At 38.3% G+C, this 21,136-nt stretch overlaps 3 protein-coding genes across 8 annotated transcripts in view; 2 read left to right on the top strand and 1 right to left on the bottom strand.

Moving 5' to 3' along the window:
- The window catches only part of ATG2B (autophagy related 2B), a 49,546-nt gene extending 49,113 nt beyond the window's left edge, over positions 1 to 433 (bottom strand). For all 5 annotated transcript variants that reach the window (XR_012650678.1, XM_075029880.1, XM_075029883.1 and 2 more), the window contains exon 1: positions 136 to 433. Coding sequence is in view for 4 of the 5 variants with exons in the window: in XM_075029880.1 (XP_074885981.1) it covers positions 136 to 297 (162 nt within the window). In the remaining variant the exon portion in view is untranslated. The remainder of the gene's footprint in view (positions 1 to 135) is intronic.
- On the top strand, positions 433 to 4,982 carry GSKIP (GSK3B interacting protein). Of its 2 annotated transcripts, none has more exons than XM_075029889.1 (3): positions 433 to 866; positions 2,181 to 2,439; positions 3,061 to 4,982. In XM_075029889.1, exons 2-3 carry the CDS (start codon positions 2,182 to 2,184, stop codon positions 3,220 to 3,222), a joined length of 420 nt encoding a protein of 139 aa, XP_074885990.1. In that variant the 5' UTR covers positions 433 to 866; position 2,181; the 3' UTR covers positions 3,223 to 4,982. The 2 variants fall into 2 exon arrangements, with proteins under 2 accessions (XP_074885990.1, XP_074885991.1); XM_075029890.1 differs by lacking the exon at positions 433 to 866 and adding an exon at positions 873 to 1,096.
- Positions 4,983 to 5,947: 965 nt separating this feature from the next.
- The window catches only part of AK7 (adenylate kinase 7), a 32,563-nt gene continuing 17,374 nt past the window's right edge, over positions 5,948 to 21,136 (top strand). Inside the window, exons 1-12 of the mRNA XM_075031002.1 lie at positions 5,948 to 6,049; positions 6,678 to 6,860; positions 7,914 to 8,022; positions 9,008 to 9,102; positions 9,886 to 9,996; positions 13,765 to 13,848; positions 14,430 to 14,518; positions 15,058 to 15,148; positions 17,732 to 17,809; positions 18,542 to 18,691; positions 20,182 to 20,310; positions 20,617 to 20,758. Of these exons, the coding sequence (XP_074887103.1) occupies positions 5,972 to 6,049; positions 6,678 to 6,860; positions 7,914 to 8,022; positions 9,008 to 9,102; positions 9,886 to 9,996; positions 13,765 to 13,848; positions 14,430 to 14,518; positions 15,058 to 15,148; positions 17,732 to 17,809; positions 18,542 to 18,691; positions 20,182 to 20,310; positions 20,617 to 20,758 (1,339 nt within the window). The 5' untranslated portion in view covers positions 5,948 to 5,971. The remainder of the gene's footprint in view (positions 6,050 to 6,677; positions 6,861 to 7,913; positions 8,023 to 9,007; positions 9,103 to 9,885; positions 9,997 to 13,764; positions 13,849 to 14,429; positions 14,519 to 15,057; positions 15,149 to 17,731; positions 17,810 to 18,541; positions 18,692 to 20,181; positions 20,311 to 20,616; positions 20,759 to 21,136) is intronic.

The raw sequence follows: 21,136 nt of genomic DNA, 5'->3' as shown, positions 1-21,136 counted from the left end.
CTAATTATGGCTGTAACTTTTTACACAAAGGAGGCTGGGTACTGAAAATAAAGTGGGTGGCAGCCGGGGGCAGGGAATCAGCTGGTCGCTCAGACGCAGCAGGAGCCGAGGGGGTGAAGCGCCGGCATCTCTTACCCACTTATCCAGAGGGACCTGCGTCAAGGAGCCGGTGCCCTGGTAGAGATCCAGGCTGAGCTGCTCCAGGCTGAGCTTCTCCTGCAAGAAGTGGCCCAGGTACCTCTGCAGCAGGTACCTGCAGGCCCTCTTCTTGATGGACTCCGAGAAAGGCCACGGCATGGCGGCTGCGCGCCGGGGGCCGCGCGGCGGGACGGGGTCGGGGTCGGGCGGCGGGACGGGTCCGGGGCTGGCCCCTCCGGCGGGCGGAGAGAGGGAGCTGAGCGGGAGCCGCCGGGCCCAGCCTCGCCCCTCAGCGCGGGCTACCGCAGGGGCTTCCCGCTGCCAAGCAGGCGCCCCCGCCGCCCCTCACACCGCCGGCGGGGCGGCACTGCCTCCCCTCAGGGCGAAGAGGCGCTGACAGGTAGCTCCATCCTCACTCGGACACCGTCGCCGCCATCTTCTCGGCGACCCGCGAGCGCGCAGGGGGACCGCCGCAGCCGCGCTGGGCAGCAGAACGGTGCGCGGAGCGGGGTGCGGGGCCGGTGCCCGGCAGGCGGGCAGACCGCCCCCCGCCGCCCCGCGTCAGCTGTCCGCCGCCGGCGAGGGCGGCCGGGCCGATCCGGGCTGTTTGTCTCCTTCCTCCCCGCGCAGCCCCCCCCCGCGGCCGAACGCCGTCACCGGCACCGTGACGTTCGCGCGGAAGTGGCGTCGCGAAGCGGAGGACGCGGGGGCGGAAGCGGCGGCGGGAGGTGCGTGAGGGGGCGGTGTCGCGCCGGAGGGGCCTCCGCTGGCGGGCGGCGCCGGGGCGAGGCGGCGGGGGCCGGGAGCCCTGGCGCAGCCGGTGGCGGTGGGGGCCGCCTCTCTAGTGAACGGCCCCGGGGGAGGCAGCAAGGCGGGTCGCTCTCCGCCGGCAGGGCGGAGCGGCAGGCGCCCTTGTGTCCGGAGCCGCTCGGGGTCGGGAGGCCCGCCGCCGGGGCTGGTAGGTGGGCTCCCGGGGCGGCCCCCGGGGCGCGGCGCTGCCGGGGGTGGGGTGGGGGAATGGCGCCCGGCTCCTGCCGCGCTGCTCGGGGCGGAGGCGCCGGTGTGACCCGTGGCTGCTTCGCTGTCAGTAAACCGGAGTGACTGGCTGCGGGTGGGAGGCTGCGCCGCTCGGTAGCCAGCTCCCTCGTTGCTTTCAGCTCCTTTGGAATTTGTGTGTAGGTCCGAGGTGGGATTTGTCAGGAAGGGATGAATCTTAACGGAGCGAATGCCTTGCGTGTTGCAGGTCGGTTACTGCCAGCCCTTGTTCCGTCCTGGCAGCGGTGCTCGGCTACCAGAGCACTCGGGGCAGCGTCCCAAGGGGCTTTCCCAGCTGGCCTTCGGGGGGGTTCCCTGTGGATGTAAGTTAGCCGAGGCTTCGTGGCGATACTGGTATCTGAGAAGCAAACGCTGGAGCCGCTGTGGTAACACCCACAGAGCCTGTCCCGGTTTGGTAACGGTTGCTTACAAAGGCCAGCTATATGTGTCTCTGAAATGTGTTGACAATTGTGCGTAAACGCTAAAGCTAAACAAGAGAATTGTTCTTCAGTGAGTGTAAACAAAAAGCTGCTGTTAATATGTCTCTATAGTCTCTGATAACCCATTTAGCCCACAGACTTTTCAAAGTCTTTCTTAAACTCACCAACAATAGGTTTTTATTTTCTACAGCTATTGATTTCAGTTTTTCCAGACATGACTTGTCTTCCTACTGCATTCTGGATCAGCAAAGTGCAGAATTAATGACTGCTGAATCATAACAGTCTTATACAACAGAATGCGAGTTACTTGCATAAGAAGCAACTTCAGCGATACAGATTCTGCTTCTATGTGCTAATGTAACCTTCTTAAGCAGTTGTTCTCACACCTTGGTTTTGAGTTCTCTGGACTGTCATTTCATGAGTTATGGAAGTCACTGGGTCTCATATTTTCCTTTTTTTTGGTCAATGTTAAATATGTCTGCTTAAGATATAACTCTGGTTTTATGGTGTTAATATATATTGAGTGTAGTGGTATGACAAATCTAAAATAAATGTTTCCGTATGCAGAATGGAGACTGACTGCAATCCTATGGAGTTGTCCAATAATACGGGATTTGAAGGGGATTCTGATTATAGAGACTTCGAAGGAACAGATGTGAAAGACATGAGACTAGAAGCCGAAGCTGTTGTGAATGATGTTCTGTTTGCTGTCAGCAACATGTTTGTCTCCAAAACCCTTCCCTGTGCAGAGGATGTGGCATATATCAATGTGGAAACCAGGGAAAGGAACAGATACTGCCTGGAGCTCACCGAAGCAGGACTCAGGGTAAACTAATTTGTTTATAATTTCTTAAGCCTCTTTGTTTTGAACAATGATCATGTTCAAAAGGTGCCTAGAAAAATACTTCAGTGACACCAAAACAGCATACATATTCCTCTTGTACTTTTATAAAAGCCCGTTCTACATGTTTTCACCTAGAAAGTGGAACTTTAACTAGTTATACTTCCAACAAAGCAAGAGGGGAAGTTGATGAAAAAACAGGCATTTATTTGAGACAAAATCATGAAGATTGAAGCAGCAATTTGTTGCAGGCATGTCAGCCTTTGGGTTTCTTGGGTACCCAGATTAGTCAGTAATACAGCATGTATACAACTCCTTTTTGCAACATCTGTATTTTTTGTGCAAACATGTAGATGTAAGACTTCTTTTCAAAGGTCATAATGATAGATTTTACTAATATTCTGAGTTTTGGACAAAAGGTATTTGAAACTAAATACTGTATTACCACTAAGCCCCGTAGTAGAAAGCACAGATTGCGATTTAAATCCAGTATCTTTTGTTCTCACTGTATTACCCTGGCTGGCAAAGTTAAATGTTGTGATATCTGTTTCCCATTGCAAGGTGATTCTAACCACAGAAATTTAACCAGTGATTTCTTTGTTGCAGGTAGTAGCTTATGATTTTGATCAGACTGATGACGGGTTGCAAACTCCATACCACGAAACTGTCTACTCCTTATTGGACTCTCTCAGCCCTGCATATCGAGAGGTGTTTGGAAATGCATTACTACAAAGACTAGAAGCTTTGAAGAAAGATAGTCAGTCGTGATTTACCCAGATGTGAGGAAGGTTTAATGCTAGAAGGAATTCTTAGTATGAGGCACGGAGATCTTTCTTAAAAACATAATCACAAACATCTTAAGCTTAATTTCTTCCACTAATATCTAATTCATGCTACTACTACTGTATAACATTTTGCTACAGTGGATTTGCATATATCAGAATGCTATTAGAAGCCACTTGGATAAATAACAAAAAAGTTTCTTATTTCACTTTATTTTTTGTTGTAGATGAGCAAGTAAGTTGCTTCTTACAACGTTCAGAAGATTTGGTCTCTTTTCAAAGTGTTGTTATCCAAAACTCTAAAAAAGTATATAGAGACTGAATGTTATATATACAAGTAGTAATCTGTTTTTGTGTGTGCTTACTGATAATTTTCGTGTCTCCTTTTTAAAATAGAAGCTAACTACTTGCTTTACCCAATTAATGAAAAATAATTGGAAAACTACTGTTCTGCAAAGAACAGAATTTCAGCTTGATTTGCTATACATAAATCTGAAAATTCTCAGCTTTGGTAAGAAGAAAGATGTTTCTTGAACAGTTGACCATTGCTTATATAGTCACAGTATCTGAGTTAAAAGCAAGGCTCAGTATTATTTGATCTGTCCTTGTCTATGGCAACCAGCAAACTCCAAATAATACATGAGATGTACTGCTAATATATGAATGTATTGTCTGAATCGCAAATGAGTTAAGCACAGAATTAGGATATAATGGGCTACATTTCCTAAAGATGATGTTATATATGCTATATATATATATGTATATGTATGCTATATTGTAACTGTTTGGGAGGCTTGGAAGACATTTTAGCCTGTTTACTACTCTGAATGCGTGTTTACATGATGTACAGGATATACCCAAGAGTATTTTTGCTTCAGCCTTTACTTTCTATAATACAGTACTTTGGTACTCCTGTTTTTCACGTTTTCTCCCTCAATTGTACAGCGTCCTCTCCTAATGAATACTAAGCAAGCACTGTAATGTTAACTGCATTGTATTGGTTTGAAACTAAAGGCTGTATGAAATTTGCTAAGACTAATACAAACTGGAAGATATAACTTGTATTTTCTAATTAAAAACTGGTACAAATCTCTTTATAAATCTATTGTTCTGCTGTAACTTTTCAAGTATGTACTGAATGGTAGACTTTTTAAAAATTACAGTTGGTTAGAAATACCAGTACTGTTGAACTAACGTTCTGTGACGTTCATACTTTTTGTATTCTTGTATTATTCAGTATTTGTGCATCTTTATTTAAATAATCTTGCCATTATTCTGCCATGCTTTTGTGACAAGTACATGCTGTAGCTTTTTTGGAGCCACATTTAGGGGTACATCAGTTCTCACAAAGTCACAGATTCCGGTGACTTTGGTAGAGCTATATTGACTTCTGCCTGCTAAGGATTAGTCATATTAATTGGAGAAGCCTAGTAGAGCTTTTGTAATAGCTTTGGGGTAGTGATGTACAACTATGACTGACAAGACAACTGTAGTTAGTGCTTCTGTTTTCCAGAGCTTAATTTTGTGTTTATTATCTTCTGGGGTTGAAACTTCCACTATTAATCCTCTGCCCTAGGGTATGCTTCCGTGCTCTAAAAATTGTTCATAGGCTCTCTTTTGCACACAGGTCTGTGGCACGCGGTTAGTCCTCTGTGAGGAGAATGTACTTTACCGAATTTATATTTGAATATTTTTCCTTGCAACTAATTTACTTGTTCAATTTCAACGACTAAAGCATTAAAGAAATGCATTGGTGTGTTGTAGTTTTCTTGGGGGGGGGGGGTGGCAAACTGGTGGAAAGGGGGGAGTGAACAACCAAACTCATCATACCCATAAAAAAATCTTAAATATCAAATAGTTAACAAGTATTTGAAAACCTCTGGCTGCAAATTCGTATCTGCTGAAACTTTGTCATGAAAAAACAAAGTAGGTGATTGTAAAGAGGGACTTGGAAAGGAAGCGTTAGAAATACAAGTGGAAAAATGCCAAACTAAATGTTACGTTGCCAAGATTTTGTTTTTCTTAGACATCTTTAAAATACTTTGTCATTTTATGTGCTTATTTATAAACCTAAGCTGAGAAATACTTTCAAAACAGGTGTTTTGTAGGTGTTACCAGAAGAAACTTCTGTTGTTTCTTAAGAACATACTGCAGTGTTAACTGAAAAATGGGAAAGCTATGTCATTCCACTCTGTCTGGGCTATTGAGTATGAAGAAAACGCTCTCCAGTCCCTACGCTTGGGCACTGCTGCCTGCATGGAGGGAGCTTCTCTGACGCACCGACAACAGAGAATTTCCGTAGGTCTCCTTCAGCTGTCAGTTGTTTTCATTATCCGAACCCCTGAATAAGTGCTGCTTGGCCTAATGTAGCTGTTAATCTATGAATTGCCTAAAAAGCCGCAAAGCCTGCCTGCTGTCTGAAAGGATGTCTAATAACCCAATTAAAGCTAGTTTTGTCTCAGCGGTACTACGTACGTTTTGCCCTGTTCGGCGTCTAGACGTCAGACAGTACAGATCTGTCTACCTACAGACGGATTGAATTAGGTATTAAAAAAGGGTATACGTACATACTAAATGCCTGTTTATACCGGCGATGGTCCTCACCAGAGGAGCTGCCCGGGACGGCTCCGCGGCCGGCCGTCAGGCCGCACCGCCCGGCCCCGCCCGCCGCGCCCACTGCGCAGCCGCCGCTGGTCGCGCAGCAACGGGCCGCGTCCCCGGCGCAGGCTGTGGCGATGGCGGCGGGGCCGGCGCGGGGCCGGCGGGTCTTCCTCAACCACCTCGACTCTTACTGCGGCCGCAGCATCGGCGAGGTGACCGCCGGGGGCGGCCCGCAGCTGCTGGCGGCCGCGGCTTCTTCCTCCGCGGTCGCCGTCTGAGGCGCCGCCGCCCTCCCGCCTGCCGCAGCCCGTCGCGGGGAGCGCCCGCCTGGCCCCCGGCCGGTAGCGCGGCAGGGAGCGGCGTCTGGCCTCCAGGGAGGTCGGACGGGCGGGAAGCCGGCCGGGGAGCCGGGGTCAGCTAAAATAGCTGCTGGGGAGAGGGACTGGGGGCGAGAAGGGGTTAAGATAAGAAGGAGAAAAAATGAGAGTTAGGAGCAGGAGGTGTGGGTAAAGCAGGTCGGGAGACCGCAGGCAATGCCTGGTCACTGTGGAGAGAGGTAACGCCTGCCTGAGAGGAGCCAGGTTGCAGAGAAGAGGCTTCTGGGGACTCACCAACACCTTCGACTTTGAGGCGTAGGGCACAAGTCAAGACAAAACATTACAGCTGGGGTTGAGGAGTCCCTAACTTTTTCCTCTTCAACGGGAAGCTGTGTTCTGAGCTACGTTAACCTACAACCGGATCAGGGCGAGTCAGGCAGTGTTGGTGTCTTCCCAAGATCATGAGAAGCTGTGTAGGGTTCAATATATATTTGCATACAAATGTGCATCTTGTATGTTGCAGTATTTATCCAGATGTGTTGTTGGGGCATCGCTTGAAAGCATAGAAGAAGAAGAGGAGGAGGAAGATGAAAATAATCCAGCTGATGAAGTTTCTAGTAGGCCGAAAGAGGGAGTCCACCAAATAGTGGGTACCCTTTCTGAAGCAGAGAGTGCTAAACCACATTTTGCAGAGGAAATATATGCAGTAAGTAAGAGTCTTATTTCAGATTGCCATTAGACAACACTAGAAACCTTGCAAGTCATGTAAAATGACCCGCATGAATAAAATGGTCTTTTGTTGCTGCTGGAAGCTGTGTACATATATTTTATTCCTTCTGCTTCCTGCACACTGTTGTCTACTCCCTGCTAGGTCTGATACAGCAAATAGTAAAAGGAAGGAACTCAGACTCAAAATAGATTTTTAAAAAGTTAGTTATGGACAAGGACATCATCTATCCTGATGATCCACAGGTCTGCTTTCTTTTTTCCCTCAAAAGACACACCTCAAATATCTGTGTCTTTCATCACCATTTTAAAGGTAGTGGTGCTGGAACTAAAGTTAGGGTCCCCCTTCTTAACTGTTCACTGAAATCACAGCTTTCACTAGCAACTAATTGTTCTGAATAACTACATCTTTGTATAAAGATATGTTTTCTGAAATTAAAATTGCCTCTGTCTCAAATTGATTATCCAGAATCTCTTCAAACATTTGAAAATTTTGATTTAAACATCTATACAGCTGAGCTGTTCAATCAGAAAATTACGGCTGGCAGTATTTAATCTCTAATCACTGCTCTTGCCCAAAGTGTTTGTTGGACTTGCTCAAGTGATGCAGACAATCTGCATTTAACAAAAATGATAGCATGCTATTTTGCAAGGAAATGGACGTTTTTTATGTCTTCCCCATTCTGCCAACTGATCCTTGTTTAAAATACCTATAAAAGTCATAGAAATTTTTTTTATATTCACAATTGCACTGAAAAGATGAATCCTAAAATACCACTAAAAAGTGTACATCTTTTTGAACTATATTAATGTGTACAGTAAATTAGAAGTTTCAGCATTTAATTTACATTTTATCACTTTACTTGTATCTGACATATAAAGTTTGATATCCGTCTTATGAATTATTGTAACATCCTAGTGTTAGAAAACTACATTCTATCACTAAGTTAAACATGAAAAGTAAAGGAATTTTGGATTTTTTTAATTTTTTTTTTCTTTTAAATGACACATTCTAAATATTTTTTTTCCCCAGGTCTCTTCTCGAAAAGAGCTCTTAAGTCACTTGCTTGAGTGTGAGATCATTTTATATAATATCACTGAGGATGCAAATCAAATTGAGGAAGCAACATGGGCTGCTTCTGGTTAGTATAGCTATCAACTGAACACAAAAATGGTTGCTATACAGCCATCAAAATTTACCATAAATGTATAATGAAATTATCAGCTATTTATAGTTTACTGTAATATAAAACTGTGTTCCTTGATGGACAAATGCTGCATGAATTGTTCAATTAATTAGCAAGGAACCATGGAATACACTCAAGCATTCATAAGGTAGAGAAGCTGTCATGGAATGGTCCAACACATTAAATGACATATCTGTGTAGCCAGTTATTTCCCTAAATAACTACCAACCATCGTCTTATCTATTTGCATTGGGAGGTGGGTAGAAAATTTGCTCCTGTGATATTCAAAGAATGTTTCAGTATTTTACGTAATTTTAATTTATTTTTTTTAAAGTCCAATAAAAAATACTGCTAACAGTCTTTCTGAAACTTCCTCCTGATTGTTACATACAAATACTAATAGGCATCTGCAATCTTTTTATGGTGACAGTGCAATATTTTTCTTTATATGATAGTTAAACTAAATTATGCTTTCCTGTTTACAGTATAAATACTTGGATAACATCATAAGTTACATAACCCACATTTAATATTTTGCTCTAAACTAAAATAAGAAAGCTTTACTTGAATTCTGTAGATTTACTGTTTCAATCATGAAAAAACCCACAGTTATTTTCTTTCAGTATCTCAGCAATCAATAAAGATGAATCATTTCCTAGTATAGAGTGTTTCTTTCCCCCCCCCCCCCCCATGATATGTAGCCCTATGGACATTATGTTGATTCCAAATAATTTTATTCTTTATTACCACTGTTTGTCTATTTGTTTTCTTTTCTGACTTATTATCTTTATTTTATACCAACCCAAATAAGAAGTATTTGCTTAAAAATGCATGTCACATTATGGTGTAAATGTCTGTACAGGACCTTTATATAAAAGCAAAAACACAGTTTGAGTAATACAATTTACAATAAATTAAGTCATTTGCTTTCATTTAACAGCCTTACATATGGAAATAGAGCATTTTGCAACACCAAAGTTATTCATTCTCCTTTCAACAATAATGAGCTGGGCAAAAAGCAAACCCCCTGACCCTGTAAGTAATATGAAAATACTAATATTTTTTTAACTGAATATTTCCATTTAATGGAAAATATTCATTACATTCAGTTAAAGTATGTCAGTATGCACTTCAACAATAGCTAATAAAGTTAGTGTCAGCAAGTGTGGTTTTTCTCATGATCCTTTCACCCTGAACCACTGCTTACTGCCAAAACTGTTAAATTTATTCCACTGGACAGAAAAGTTTAGGCACTGGGCTACAATAATGCAAGCAGACATTAGGGACTGTTTGCACAAGAGGCAAGACCTATGCTAACCACAATAGGCACTGTCCTTCAGTATTAAAAAAATCCCATATTTACTACATATTTAATGAAATACATATTTAAATCAGTGTATAGACAGATAAATAGATACAGCTTTATATATAGATATATCTCTATATATCTATATATAGATATAGATACCAGGAACCATGTGGGATGCTCTGTAGTATGCTATTGCAATTCTGAAATTTAGTGTTACAGAAATAGTGTTTTTCAAGCTTGTGTAATGCTATATATAGCAAAAATTAATTTTTTTAAAAATATAAAAAGTAGTTTAAAATATTTTTCTGTGAAAATTGAAATTGAACTATTGACATTTTCAAAATGTTGAACCTCAAGTATCAGAATCAGAAATGTTAAGAATTTCAAATGAAAAACAAAGTTAAACCAGATTTTAAAAATACTTTTTAAGAACTTATTTTAACCATGTAGGCCTTTAAAAATTGTTCTGTTTTAAAACACGTATAACAGTCACATTTCTTTCTTCATAGGAAGATCCCGAGATTCCTTTTACTGATGAAGATTATCGCAGAAGAAAATCTCATCCTAACTTTATGGCACACATAAATGCTGAAAAACTCATTCTCAAACTTGGGAAAACTGTATGTAAAGAACTTTTTTATAACAATAGGTTGTTTGGTCTTCTTACTTAGAGCATTATCTTAGTCATGGAAATTACCAACAATTTGAATAAATTTTAAGAGTATTTTGTTCTCTTGATAAATATGGATAACATCAATTATTAATAAAATATCAAATATAGAGAAGACTGTCTTTTGAAACGTGTCTGCATAATACAAATCCCAAATTCTGTCTTTTTCTTACGCTGTGAGTAAATCATGCTTATCTCATTTGATACAGACAATGAAACAATATGTTATTTAGAGAGAAGTAAAGCTGGGGCCTGCATAGGGAAAGACTTGAGGATAAAAGAATGTAGAGGAAAGGGATATTAGTGTAGTTTTAAAGAAAAGCAGCATCTTTAAATAATAGCAAGCTATGTTAATATTATGTCTCGTTTAAATACTTGGAAGATGTTCTGGCCACACCTGTCTCATTCCTGGATAGTTTGTGCTCTTGAAGCAGAGAGCTTGTTGACTTTTATTGCACCCTATAATTCACTTTAAAATCATGGCCATAGACCTGACCCAGAATAACTAGAATATATATTATCACTTTATATGTTTTTTTAAGATCACTTCCTTCAGCTTTGTTTGTTCCAACCTGATTAGACTATTAATCTTACTAGAGAATAGACCATGCCTCTCTTTGTGATTAAGAGCTATTATTAAATAAATATCAATAGTGGCTCAGATTGTGTTTCATGACTCAGGAAATTTGAAACTATTGTCATTAGCGATGAAGTACTGTGGAGGTTGGGAAAGAGAACTGGAAGACAATGAAATACACTGTATGATGAAGGTGTCATTTGGTCATTCTGTTTGTGCATTAGCAGTCTCCCATAATAAATATAATTTAGTGTCCACTGCAGAAATTTATCAGGCTAATTATAGAGGGGGAAAAAACCTTTACTCAGATTTGAGTATACACATGTTGTCTGATGCCCTGTTGAGAAAATAGAACTAGAAATTATATTCTGTTCTAACATGGGTTTAATATTACAGAATGCCAGTAAAATTTGGTTTACGGCTTGAAAAATCAGTGGCAAATTTTTCTTACTTTTACTGTGCTAACATGGGTTTATAAGACTATGGAATAACTTTCAGACTTGTGATGTAGTTAGAAACATGAAGATTGTAAACAGCGTCCACCAAACCTTGCAATAACTTCTGCCACAAGTAACACCCAGATGAACTATTGACTCAGTTTTTCTGACTAGTCCAAACCACTGAGTGACTACATAACAAAGGTATTAATATAATTAGCTTCTAAATGTTTGCCAGGCTGAATGTCTCTGTTGAGAAGACAGTGGAACAGTATGTAGCAGTTCACAATAAAGCAACTTGAATATTTTCAATATATACCTCTTGTAGGCCTTTCAAAAGGAGCCCTTTTCCTCCAGAACTCCAGGGGCAGCATCAATGGGTATCATTGCCCCTGTTTAGTTTCTGTCAGCACTTTGGAACAGGAAGGCTCCAAAGCATCTGTTCTTCCCAGCAGATCAACATTAGCTTCCTGCGATGGCTGGAGACTTCTGATTACAGTTCTTACTAATTTTTAAATTCAATGGCATCTGGGGAATATGCCATCTGTGAAAGAAATGACAGTGTTACCAGTCCCTGCAAAGAGTTCAGCAGGAGATACTAGGATTCAGCAGCCATGTCAGTCATGTAGAGAACTTGCACCAAGAATAGAAGGGTTTCTTAGCCTTGGTATCTGTTCAGAGTACGATTTAATGGCTGTTGTTGCTTAAAGGAAGATTTCACCCCTCTAAGTAAGTGTCTCTCCCACCTATATTTTGCTTAAAATTCAGCAAGAGTTGTGAGCTAGAAGTCTTTGCTTTTTACCACTAGCAATTTTTTACCTTTACCTTTGTAGCAGGGCATTTGGACTGCATAGAGTTTCTGAGAAGTCACTGACTCTGGGGTCCTGCCAAATTCAGAATCCTTGGAGAAACCTCTGCCTACCACAGACAGAAGATCTCTTCATCTCCCAGCTCTGTTCTCAGTGGCATCACAGTTCCTGAATCCATTAATTTAGACCTGTTTCCCATGTCAAGCATTTTATTAGCATAAAACAAACAAACAAACAAACAAACGTAAACCAGCCAAAGCCTAGAACTGATTATAATAGCTAGAATGTGACATCTAGTGGCTTTAATGAATATTACACGGGAACTTGAAGGTCTTTACCCGTGACTAAACATGCTGTGTGTCACTGGAGCTTGCCTAATAATTACCTTATTTTTTAAGTTAAGTATATCCAAGTCATCTCAAGTAGTACCTTCTCATATGTGTGACTTGCGACACTAAATAGGTATTTTAGAGGACTTGAACCTATTTTAGAGGTTTGTATTTCAGTGAAGTATAGCTCTTGGTGGCAAACTGTGGTTTGTCTCCACAAGTGGCTACTGCAGAAGCTACTGCAAGGTAAATGGAAGATAATCTTATGTGTTACATTATTCTTAAGGGAGATGAGAAATAGCACCTCCTGTGCTTTCACAAGAGGCAGGTTTTTCCTGCTGGGAGATGGAAATTACAGCATGTCTTCTTCCGGGGCATGTTTGCAGTCTGTCCAGAACAATCCTGGGAGCTGCTGCTCTTAGGGTACAGTTTCTATCATGATACTACCCAAGCAAACTAAGTGTGGGAGCTCTTACACTATCTGTAATGTCTTCTAATTTTAATGTTTCTCGTGATTACTAACAAGCTGTTGCATTCAACTGAGTTGAGATAGTTTTTATTACAAAATATTATTTTGTAAGTAGATAGATAAAAACACATGCACAGGTAGTTGCCATCTCTTTATAGGAGGCTTTGCTTATAGAATCAAAGATTGTCTAACAGTGTTCTTAGTTTTAAGTTTCTGAAATGTTATAAAGATAATAACAAAAGATGCATTTTTTCACAAAAAAAGTAAATCCCAAATCTGGGCATTTATTCTCTTTGCTGATAAATGCACGTTCTTTTACAGACTGTTACAGAGATATATAACATCTAGGATCTTTACAACATGAGAATTATTTAATAATTTTGTTTCACCTTAAAAATTTCAAAGTGTCTAGTCCTAATTTAAATGATTTTCTTGAAAGTTTTTCCCCTTAAGATGATTTAGACATCTTTATTTTCTCTGTACAACCATCCTCAATGCTGATCCAAATAGTAACATTATACATAAACAGGCAGCCAGGACAGGCAAATGTATGCTATTATGCAATAATGGTCAGCGAAAAATATATGGGTTGATCATGATGTGTGGTTAGTAAAACACTTAGTTCACAGATTTATTTTTTTTTTAAATTGTATGTCAAAATGAAAGTAAAGCAATTGTAAAATCATTAATCCAGCATTTCCCACTCCTTTAGCTAAAAAAATAGTTTCAATGAATTTCAGAGTTATTTTTCTTGGAAATAGGAAGTAGAAACATGAGTTATCCTGTTCACACTATTGATTTACATAACTTCCAATTTTTTTAACTCTTAAAAATTTTATATATTTTTAGAATTTCAGTTCAAATGTGGACAGGTCAATTCTGATTGAGCAATGTTTTTTTTGAAGGAAATGCTAGCAATATGACTTATGAAACTACAGGATATGCAACAATTGATCTAGCTATAAATTTTAAGTGACACAATTTACAGACTTTGTATATTTAGTACACAAGTACTCACTCAAGTTTCAGGGTAAGCCAGTATCCCACTTGCAGTACTGTATTTTTATAAAAACTTTCTTGTTGATTTTACTTCACAGAACAAACATAAATTTTCAACTTATGTTGTTGCGTCAGGACATCAATATGGAGCTGGGGAAGGAGTCTTGCACTACTTTTTTAAGGTAGACATCCAACTATTTTTGAAGGTTCATTTAATTTCTAGGGGCAAATTGCACTGGAATTGAGTGCATTTTTAGTAGCTTTGGTATCATAAACTTAATGCTATTGTGAACAAAACTGATTATTTGATCCCTTTGAAATGTTTTAGCTACAGTGGAAGTGTTTTCTACTTTTTTGGCTCTTTATGTTTTTTAGTTTTCTCCATATTTTTTGAACAGTATCTCTGTATGTACTTTACAGTGAGAATATGTCTGTCATATCAATGGAATCAGGAAAAATGTCTTTTTTCTCAACATTATGTTCTCTTTTTTTCCAAGCATTTCTTTTATTTGGGATACAAAATAACATTTGTCGAGATCAAAGAATATTAGTTAAAAAAAAAAAAAAGTTTCTTGGTTTTGGTAGGCTGCCAGTCAGTTTTTCTCAAAAATTGTTTCCCTTACTGCAGTTCCATTAATCATTCAAGAAACTGAACTTTAAATCCTGAATATATAGATTTGCCTAGTAAACAAATGCTCCTTTTTTAAGCTCTGGTTAAAAGTAACCTTCTCCTCCTTACTTCATTCTCTATTTGTGTTTTCAGATAGGTTGGCTTAGTGAGACTCCTACAATACCTGTTTTTGGAGATGGAAACAATTTTATTCCAACCATTCATGTTCTTGATTTAGCAGCGTAAGTAAAAAAAAATTAAAAAAAAATCACATGGACAATAATTGATACCCAGCTAGATAACAAATCCAAATCTACTAGAGAGTACTGAGGCTTTTAAGTTGGGGTGGGTGGGTTTAAGAGCACTCTTTGGCCCTTCTTACTGAGTCAAACAGAGACTTCCACTTCTTTAGTACTAGATGTGCCTTCTGGAAACCTTATGTGAGTGTTGCACTGGTGCTATACTTTTACGAAAAGACTAGCAATGTTCAATCTAGACAGTGATACCAGTTAACTGGCACAGAACTGGAAATGGATCATGGACTCTACAGCAGACTAAGTTAATATCTTCTACAGATGTTGCTTTTTATCCTTTGAACTCCTTTCCAAAGAAAATATCTAGCTGTGTTTCTTTATTAAGGAAAATATATATGAAAATCTCATGCTCTGAAAAGTTCTGAAAGATTTTATAAACTCTTTGTACTGTTTCTGAAATGCATTTAACAATGAAAGCCCAGTATACTTCTCTTAACTACTGGCCCTGGCTGTACTTGCTGTTTCAGAGTGTTACAAAATATAGCAGACCACAGGCCAAGGTCTCACTATATACTTGCAGTAGATGTATCTATGCACACTCTTCAAGAATTAATAAAGGTAAGAGATTTTTTAAGGTTTTAAAAGCTATACATTGTACTGAAGTAGAAGTTCCTAGGTCTTCCTGAATTATCTTGTGTAGTAAATGATATAGAAAATTATTTTGAAATCCTCCAAGACTTGTGTCCTTTGAACAAAATACACTAGTTGGACCTGATTTTGCAGAACTAACTTTTGCAGTATTATCATTAACTTAGGTAGATATTTTACCTAAGAAAGTTCTGGTGAGCTGTTAGGGGATTCACAGTACTGTAATTAGATACTCAAAGTTTTTAAGATGTTTTTCACTTCAGTTTGTAGGAAGATCTCTTGTTTTTCCAAGTCTAGAAATAGGCTTGCTGATACTGTTGAACTGTACACTGATAGTGAGAGTCAACTACTACAATATAATAGGAGACATGATCATGTAGATTGAGCAAATGTTACGTAAGGACCAAATATAAGAGCCCAATATTTTTGGTTGTGTCAAAGAGTGTTGCGTGGAACAGTGTGTTAGGGAGCTCACAAGAAGATGCAACCTTTGTTTTGGTTCAGGTAAATATACAGAGTCTCACTGAAAAGTTAATATTTGAAGAGCCATTCTGTATAAGTGACCATAGTGCAATTAGCCAACCTTCCTATGGAAGAAGCAAAAGTCAAAATAACTTTTGCAGCTATAGTCAACCATAGGAAAGAGCATTATATAAAAATGAACACAAAAGACATTAAAAATATTAAGTCCTTAGAGGAGAATGGTAGAGGCTATTGAAACTTACAGTATTAGCCGTATAAGGCCATTGCATGCTACTTATTAACAGAAGTTTGGGAAAGAGAAAATGAAAATTAGCGTGGTTAAATCGTAGGTTGAAGAAAACAAGATGTCAGACTTCAAAAAGTTATGGTTATGTCCAGATGAGGAAAATAGAATAGAAAAGGTTACGAAATCTGGCAGGTTAAGTGAAAAAACACTTGAAGATCAACTATCGGGAAAGACTCAAAATGAATATCCTTTTTTCAAACACTTGCCAGAAAATCTATAAGGCAAATTGATGATTATGGTATAAAAGGAGCACTTAGAGAAGACAAGCCCACAGCAGAGATGCTTTACATTAGTGGGCATGGGTAGGAATTTGCAAGCTTCTTAATGCTTCAGGATCTCTGTGGATAACTTGTTAGACGATCTGTATAAAACTAAAGTAATTGTAGTTAAGGTCTGAAATCACTCAAGGATGAAATAACTTTGAATTGCTAATTCACACTTACAACTTGCTGTTTAGCACGGTCCTGGCACTTGGAGGCTGGAGAATGATAAATGTGATGCCAATGTAAAAAGACAGGTTCCTGAAACGTTTTGGGAATTACAGGTCAATATGCCTAATACCATTGGCTAATAACCAGGTACATTATTAGACATTATAATAAATTAATTGCATTAAAGGACACCCAGATACATATGATCTATTTGGGAAGAGTCAATGTGACTTTTGTAAAATACTTTCCCAAGAAATACTTTCCAAAAAAGTACTTTCCAATACTTTGGAAACCTGCTGAAATTCTTTAATGTGACCAGCAATGTGGATAAGGGCGAACAAGCTGATGTAGTCTACTTGAATTTCCCAAAGGCTTTCAGAGAAGTACTTCACCAAAAGCTGTTGAGAAGCAGCTAGGCACCCTGAGAAAAGTGGTTAGGCCCTTTCATGGGTGTGTGATTGTTTAGAAATTGGAAATTGCAGGCAGGAGTAAGTGGACAGTTCTTGTAGAGATAGGAAGTTGTCAGTGGAGGGAGTGTTGCAGAGCACACTGCGGAGAGCTATCTTGGCAGGGAGCTGTCAAGTGGAAATCCGGAAAAGATACATGGGAGAGAAATACCTTGAGAGTTACTTAAATATACAGCAGCTATTTCTAGTTTAGGAAGTCTCCGAGCTGAAAATAGTGTAAGGTTAGAAGAGTATCTGGAAGGAGTATTGTATATGCTTTTCCCATTCTTACTTTCATTTAGGTGTCCACTAATTGACATCGTTGGAGACAGAATCCTGGAATATATTGTAGATTTGATCTGATGCTCTGTATCAAATTTTATGATTTCATGGAATCTAGTGGGGTTTAAAATCTATTTTAAAGGGCTGTAGGAGTAAGTAACAACTTCTGTCTAATGATGAGATGAAAATGGTAATATGGAGAGTCATTGGTGGCATTGATCTAAAACCCCATCCTGATTGTTAACATGTTTAAATACTTCAAGAACCAGAAGTGAAAGTGCTGGGAAATAAAATAGTTCTCCAATAGTTCTTAAGCAGTAGGAAGTTGTACATAGGTTTAAGAGCTTCGGAACACTTTTCTGTGGTTCTGGGTTGTTTGTTTGTTGTTTGTTTTTTTTTCATGGCAAGTACTAAAGAGGAAGTGATATATAGCAAAACAAAGGTGTTTAATACTAACATTAAAGTGAATATACTGTTCTTTGATCTGTCTATTTCAAATCAGTATACTGTTTTTTCAGGTATAGTGTAACATAAAATTTAAAGCACATATTTTATCTGCATAAATTCTGTACAATTTTTTCTAAGAATCTGATTTGATAAGTGTATTTTTTCTTTTTCTTGATAGTGTATCAGTAAAAATATTGGACCAGGAAAAATTGAGAAGATTCCAAAAGAAAATGCATTCCTGAGCAAAGACTTAACAGTTAGTACTGTTTTCCCTTTATTCCTTAAGGAAAGGTTGTAAACTTAAAAGTATAATATCATAAAATATGTAAATTATTTTTTTTATTTCACCAGAAAAATTTAACCCTAAAACATGCCTAAAAATATATACAGTGGGTTTGAATTTAGAAAATAAACAAACTAAAATTTACCATCATAGAAGAGACTGTTTTGAGGTGTTAACAGCCTGATTTAGAAATGCAGTGGAGCTCTGATGTCACTGTTGCACTGAGCATACTGGAGCACTCTAAAAAAGCCTATACAAAATGATAAAAATAACAAAAAAAGTTAATAATTAGGTGCTACTAAGGCTGATGAACACAGCATACATAAATTATGTTGTATTCATCTATTTCTGAAATAAACTGTTCATGGGAGAAATAAACTAATTACAAACCTAGTAGTTTTAAGATTGGATCTGATAACTTTATGAAAGAGGTTATTCACTGCAATTATATGAAACCTTTGTACTGTACATAATAATTTTTTAATGTTTCCTGTTCTAATAGTTCATAAGAATACTCAAATACAAATAAACATTGAAAATGTTTATATTTTTAAAAAGTCTGTTTTGCTTTGTGTGCAAACCTGCTTTCCCTGTGCTTTAAGTCTTTCTATTCTCACCCTTCCATTCTTGCCTCTAGTTTAAGCTAACTGTTCTTTTAACATGCATAGCTTAAGTCTGTAAATAAATGTACTTTTGCTCCCTCAGCAAATGCATTTGGATATGTTGCTTGTGAACCTGCGAATGGAATCTATGTTTCTGAAAGAGACTTTCAACATTAAGTGGGTTGCTCAGGCAGGACTGGTGGAGAACATTGAACAAATCGTCAAGGAATACAAGCAAAGTCGAGGATTACTGGTAATGGTTTTGTGTACCCTATTTTAAAGTGTGCCTTTTTTTTTCCCAACAGAAAAGGTTATATAAACACAAGCTTTAATTTCTTTAACTAAAAATACATGGAAGGCTGATATAGATGCAAAGTAAGTGAACATAAAAGCTGAAAATTAAATTGAGGAACTTAAAAAAGAGGGAATATTAATTAAAACAATAATCATGAAGTTTTATTTCTTTTGTGCCTAAAACTGAAACCCTGTAAGCGCAAATAAGCTTCCTGATGGAAAGCTGCTGTTCTGAAACTAGTTTCTGTATGCAATATATGGCATTCCTGGTATATTTTGTTTCAAGAACACAGTAAGTGTATCTTTTATTTAAGCTTTTTTATAACAGTCAGTAGTTCGGGGAGTATTTTATGTCCTTCATTATATTTAGTGACCCAGGATATTCAACTGCAATGTAGCTTTCGTTTTACCCTGCTCTATTGTGTAATGTACTGAGCAACTTTGCTGTTTCCTATGTTAGCTTAGTATTTAGAACTTCTGTATTCAAATGTATAGGGAAGGTTATTGAAAGGTGCAGAAAATTGCTTGTATACATTCAAGTATTAATCGGTATGATAAAGCTGTTCAGCATGTCTAAATCTTGTTCAAACTTTGAACAAGAGTTCAAGAGGTGTAAAGCAAAATACAACTACTATCATTTGAGGTTGTTCATTAAAAGTTCATGCACACCTCTGAAAGAACTATCAGATCTGTGTTTGGGTTAAACTAATGCATCTGAGTATGTAAGCATGTAATTCAAAGAAATTCAGTACAATATATAGACATACCAAGTGGCAAGGAGAGGGGAGGCTAGCTAGACCTCTGTCCCTGTCACTACTCTATTAAATTTGCAGAGTTTGCACTGTCAGATCTACTGAATTAAGGGAGGCAGTTAATGATGTATGATTTTGAGTTTCTCGCATAATATATTTAATAAGTGTATACTGGAGTCTTAATTACACTTACTCATCCATGGGCTAGCTAAGCTAAAATGATAATATCTTAAGATTGTGATGGATCTGAAATTTTTGAGGTCAAAATAACCATTGTGATGACAGCAACTCTGCCTCAGCTGGGAAATAGAACTATTACATGTATATAGTAGAATATCTGCTACCTCATTCCAAAATTCACTGCATCCTATCTATGGGGTTGTGTTTTGTCTCTTTGGATCATTCAAACACTAATAGTGCCACTATAAGTTGGTCTGTGAGCCTATTAAATAGAAGCGTGCTTTTTCTCCAATGGTAAAGTTGTACATTTAAATTAAGTAACTGTGTTACTCAAAGCCTGTGGATGGTATAGGAGATACTCAGTGAGAAATAAATAAATTAATAAAACTAAAATATATTTTCAGTTTTAATTATAATAATTGTTATTTCCTATTAGTTATAGGAAAAAGATTGTTCCTTTTACATAAAAGCATCCATATTGTTTGAATGATGTTATATCTTTACCTTTTTTTTACAGCCTCTCAAAGTTTGCATTCATGGTCCTCCTGGGGTTGGCAAATCTACCATTGCTGAAGAGCTCTGCAAACACTACAAGCTACATCACATTAAGATAAATGATGTGATTTCTGAAACAATAGCAAATCTGGTGTGTTGCTGTTTTCTAATATTGCTATTATTTTAACTTCTGTGATTTTACAGTGCTTGGCACCATTTAAAAATTAGTTATAATTCCATTATTTTAGAATGGAAATCTCTTTTGACATACTGATCACCTCTGGGGGATGCACTGAACTCTTTTTAGAGACTGAAGGTTGCTCAGTATCTCACTGTCCAGGAGCATACATGAAATGAATTGTTTAATTTTTTTGTTTTCCTTGTATTACATCTGTGTATAAAAGAAATTTGACTATGGAATTTCTGAGCACATTCATATTTCTGATCTTGTCTTCAGGAGAACATTGTGGCTCCTAAAGAACTGTACTCTGACAGTGTGGGAGAAGAGAGAGAAGATGATGAAGAAGAGGAGGGTAAAAATGTAGAAGCATCACACGAGTTATTAGCTAGAATAAAAGAAAGCATGGAGCAGAATGCAGGTAGGAAATTCAAAGTACTAAGGTGGGATTTAGGTAACTAGTGCAACCCTATGCAAATCAGGAAGATCAGGAAGTAAATTGGTGCTTTAGAACTTTTAATCCTATTAAAAGCAAGAATCATGCCCTGTCCATTTGTACGTACCTTATTTAAAAATCAAATACAATGTTTTACATTATACATTACATACCTTGTATATCAAAAGTGATACTTTTTAAATAATGTGGTGCTTTTTTAATTGTAGAAGGTCCATCTTTCTACTTCTTTATACATTTTATATAATTCTTTTTACCTTAAAAGTTGATATATAAGTAACAACAGTATACTCAGAAGCATTAGATTCTTGCCCAGATTTTTTAAAAAACTTCATGTTTTCTTCT

The sequence above is a fragment of the Buteo buteo genome, chromosome 6, assembly GCF_964188355.1.
Source record: "Buteo buteo chromosome 6, bButBut1.hap1.1, whole genome shotgun sequence".
Classification (NCBI taxonomy): domain Eukaryota; kingdom Metazoa; phylum Chordata; class Aves; order Accipitriformes; family Accipitridae; genus Buteo; species Buteo buteo.
Note: the sequence above shows the minus strand (reverse complement) of the source record. Positions and strands in the feature narration are given on the sequence as shown.

What these genes read in the sequence shown, in the direction of transcription:
- GSKIP (XM_075029889.1), top strand. Translation starts at nt 2,182, where the DNA reads ATGGAGACTGACTGCAATCCTATGGAGTTGTCCAATAATACGGGATTT. An exon ending in TCACCGAAGCAGGACTCAGG is followed by an intron (nt 2,440 to 3,060) that starts GTAAACTAATTT and finishes TCTTTGTTGCAG; the next exon opens with GTAGTAGCTTATGATTTTGA.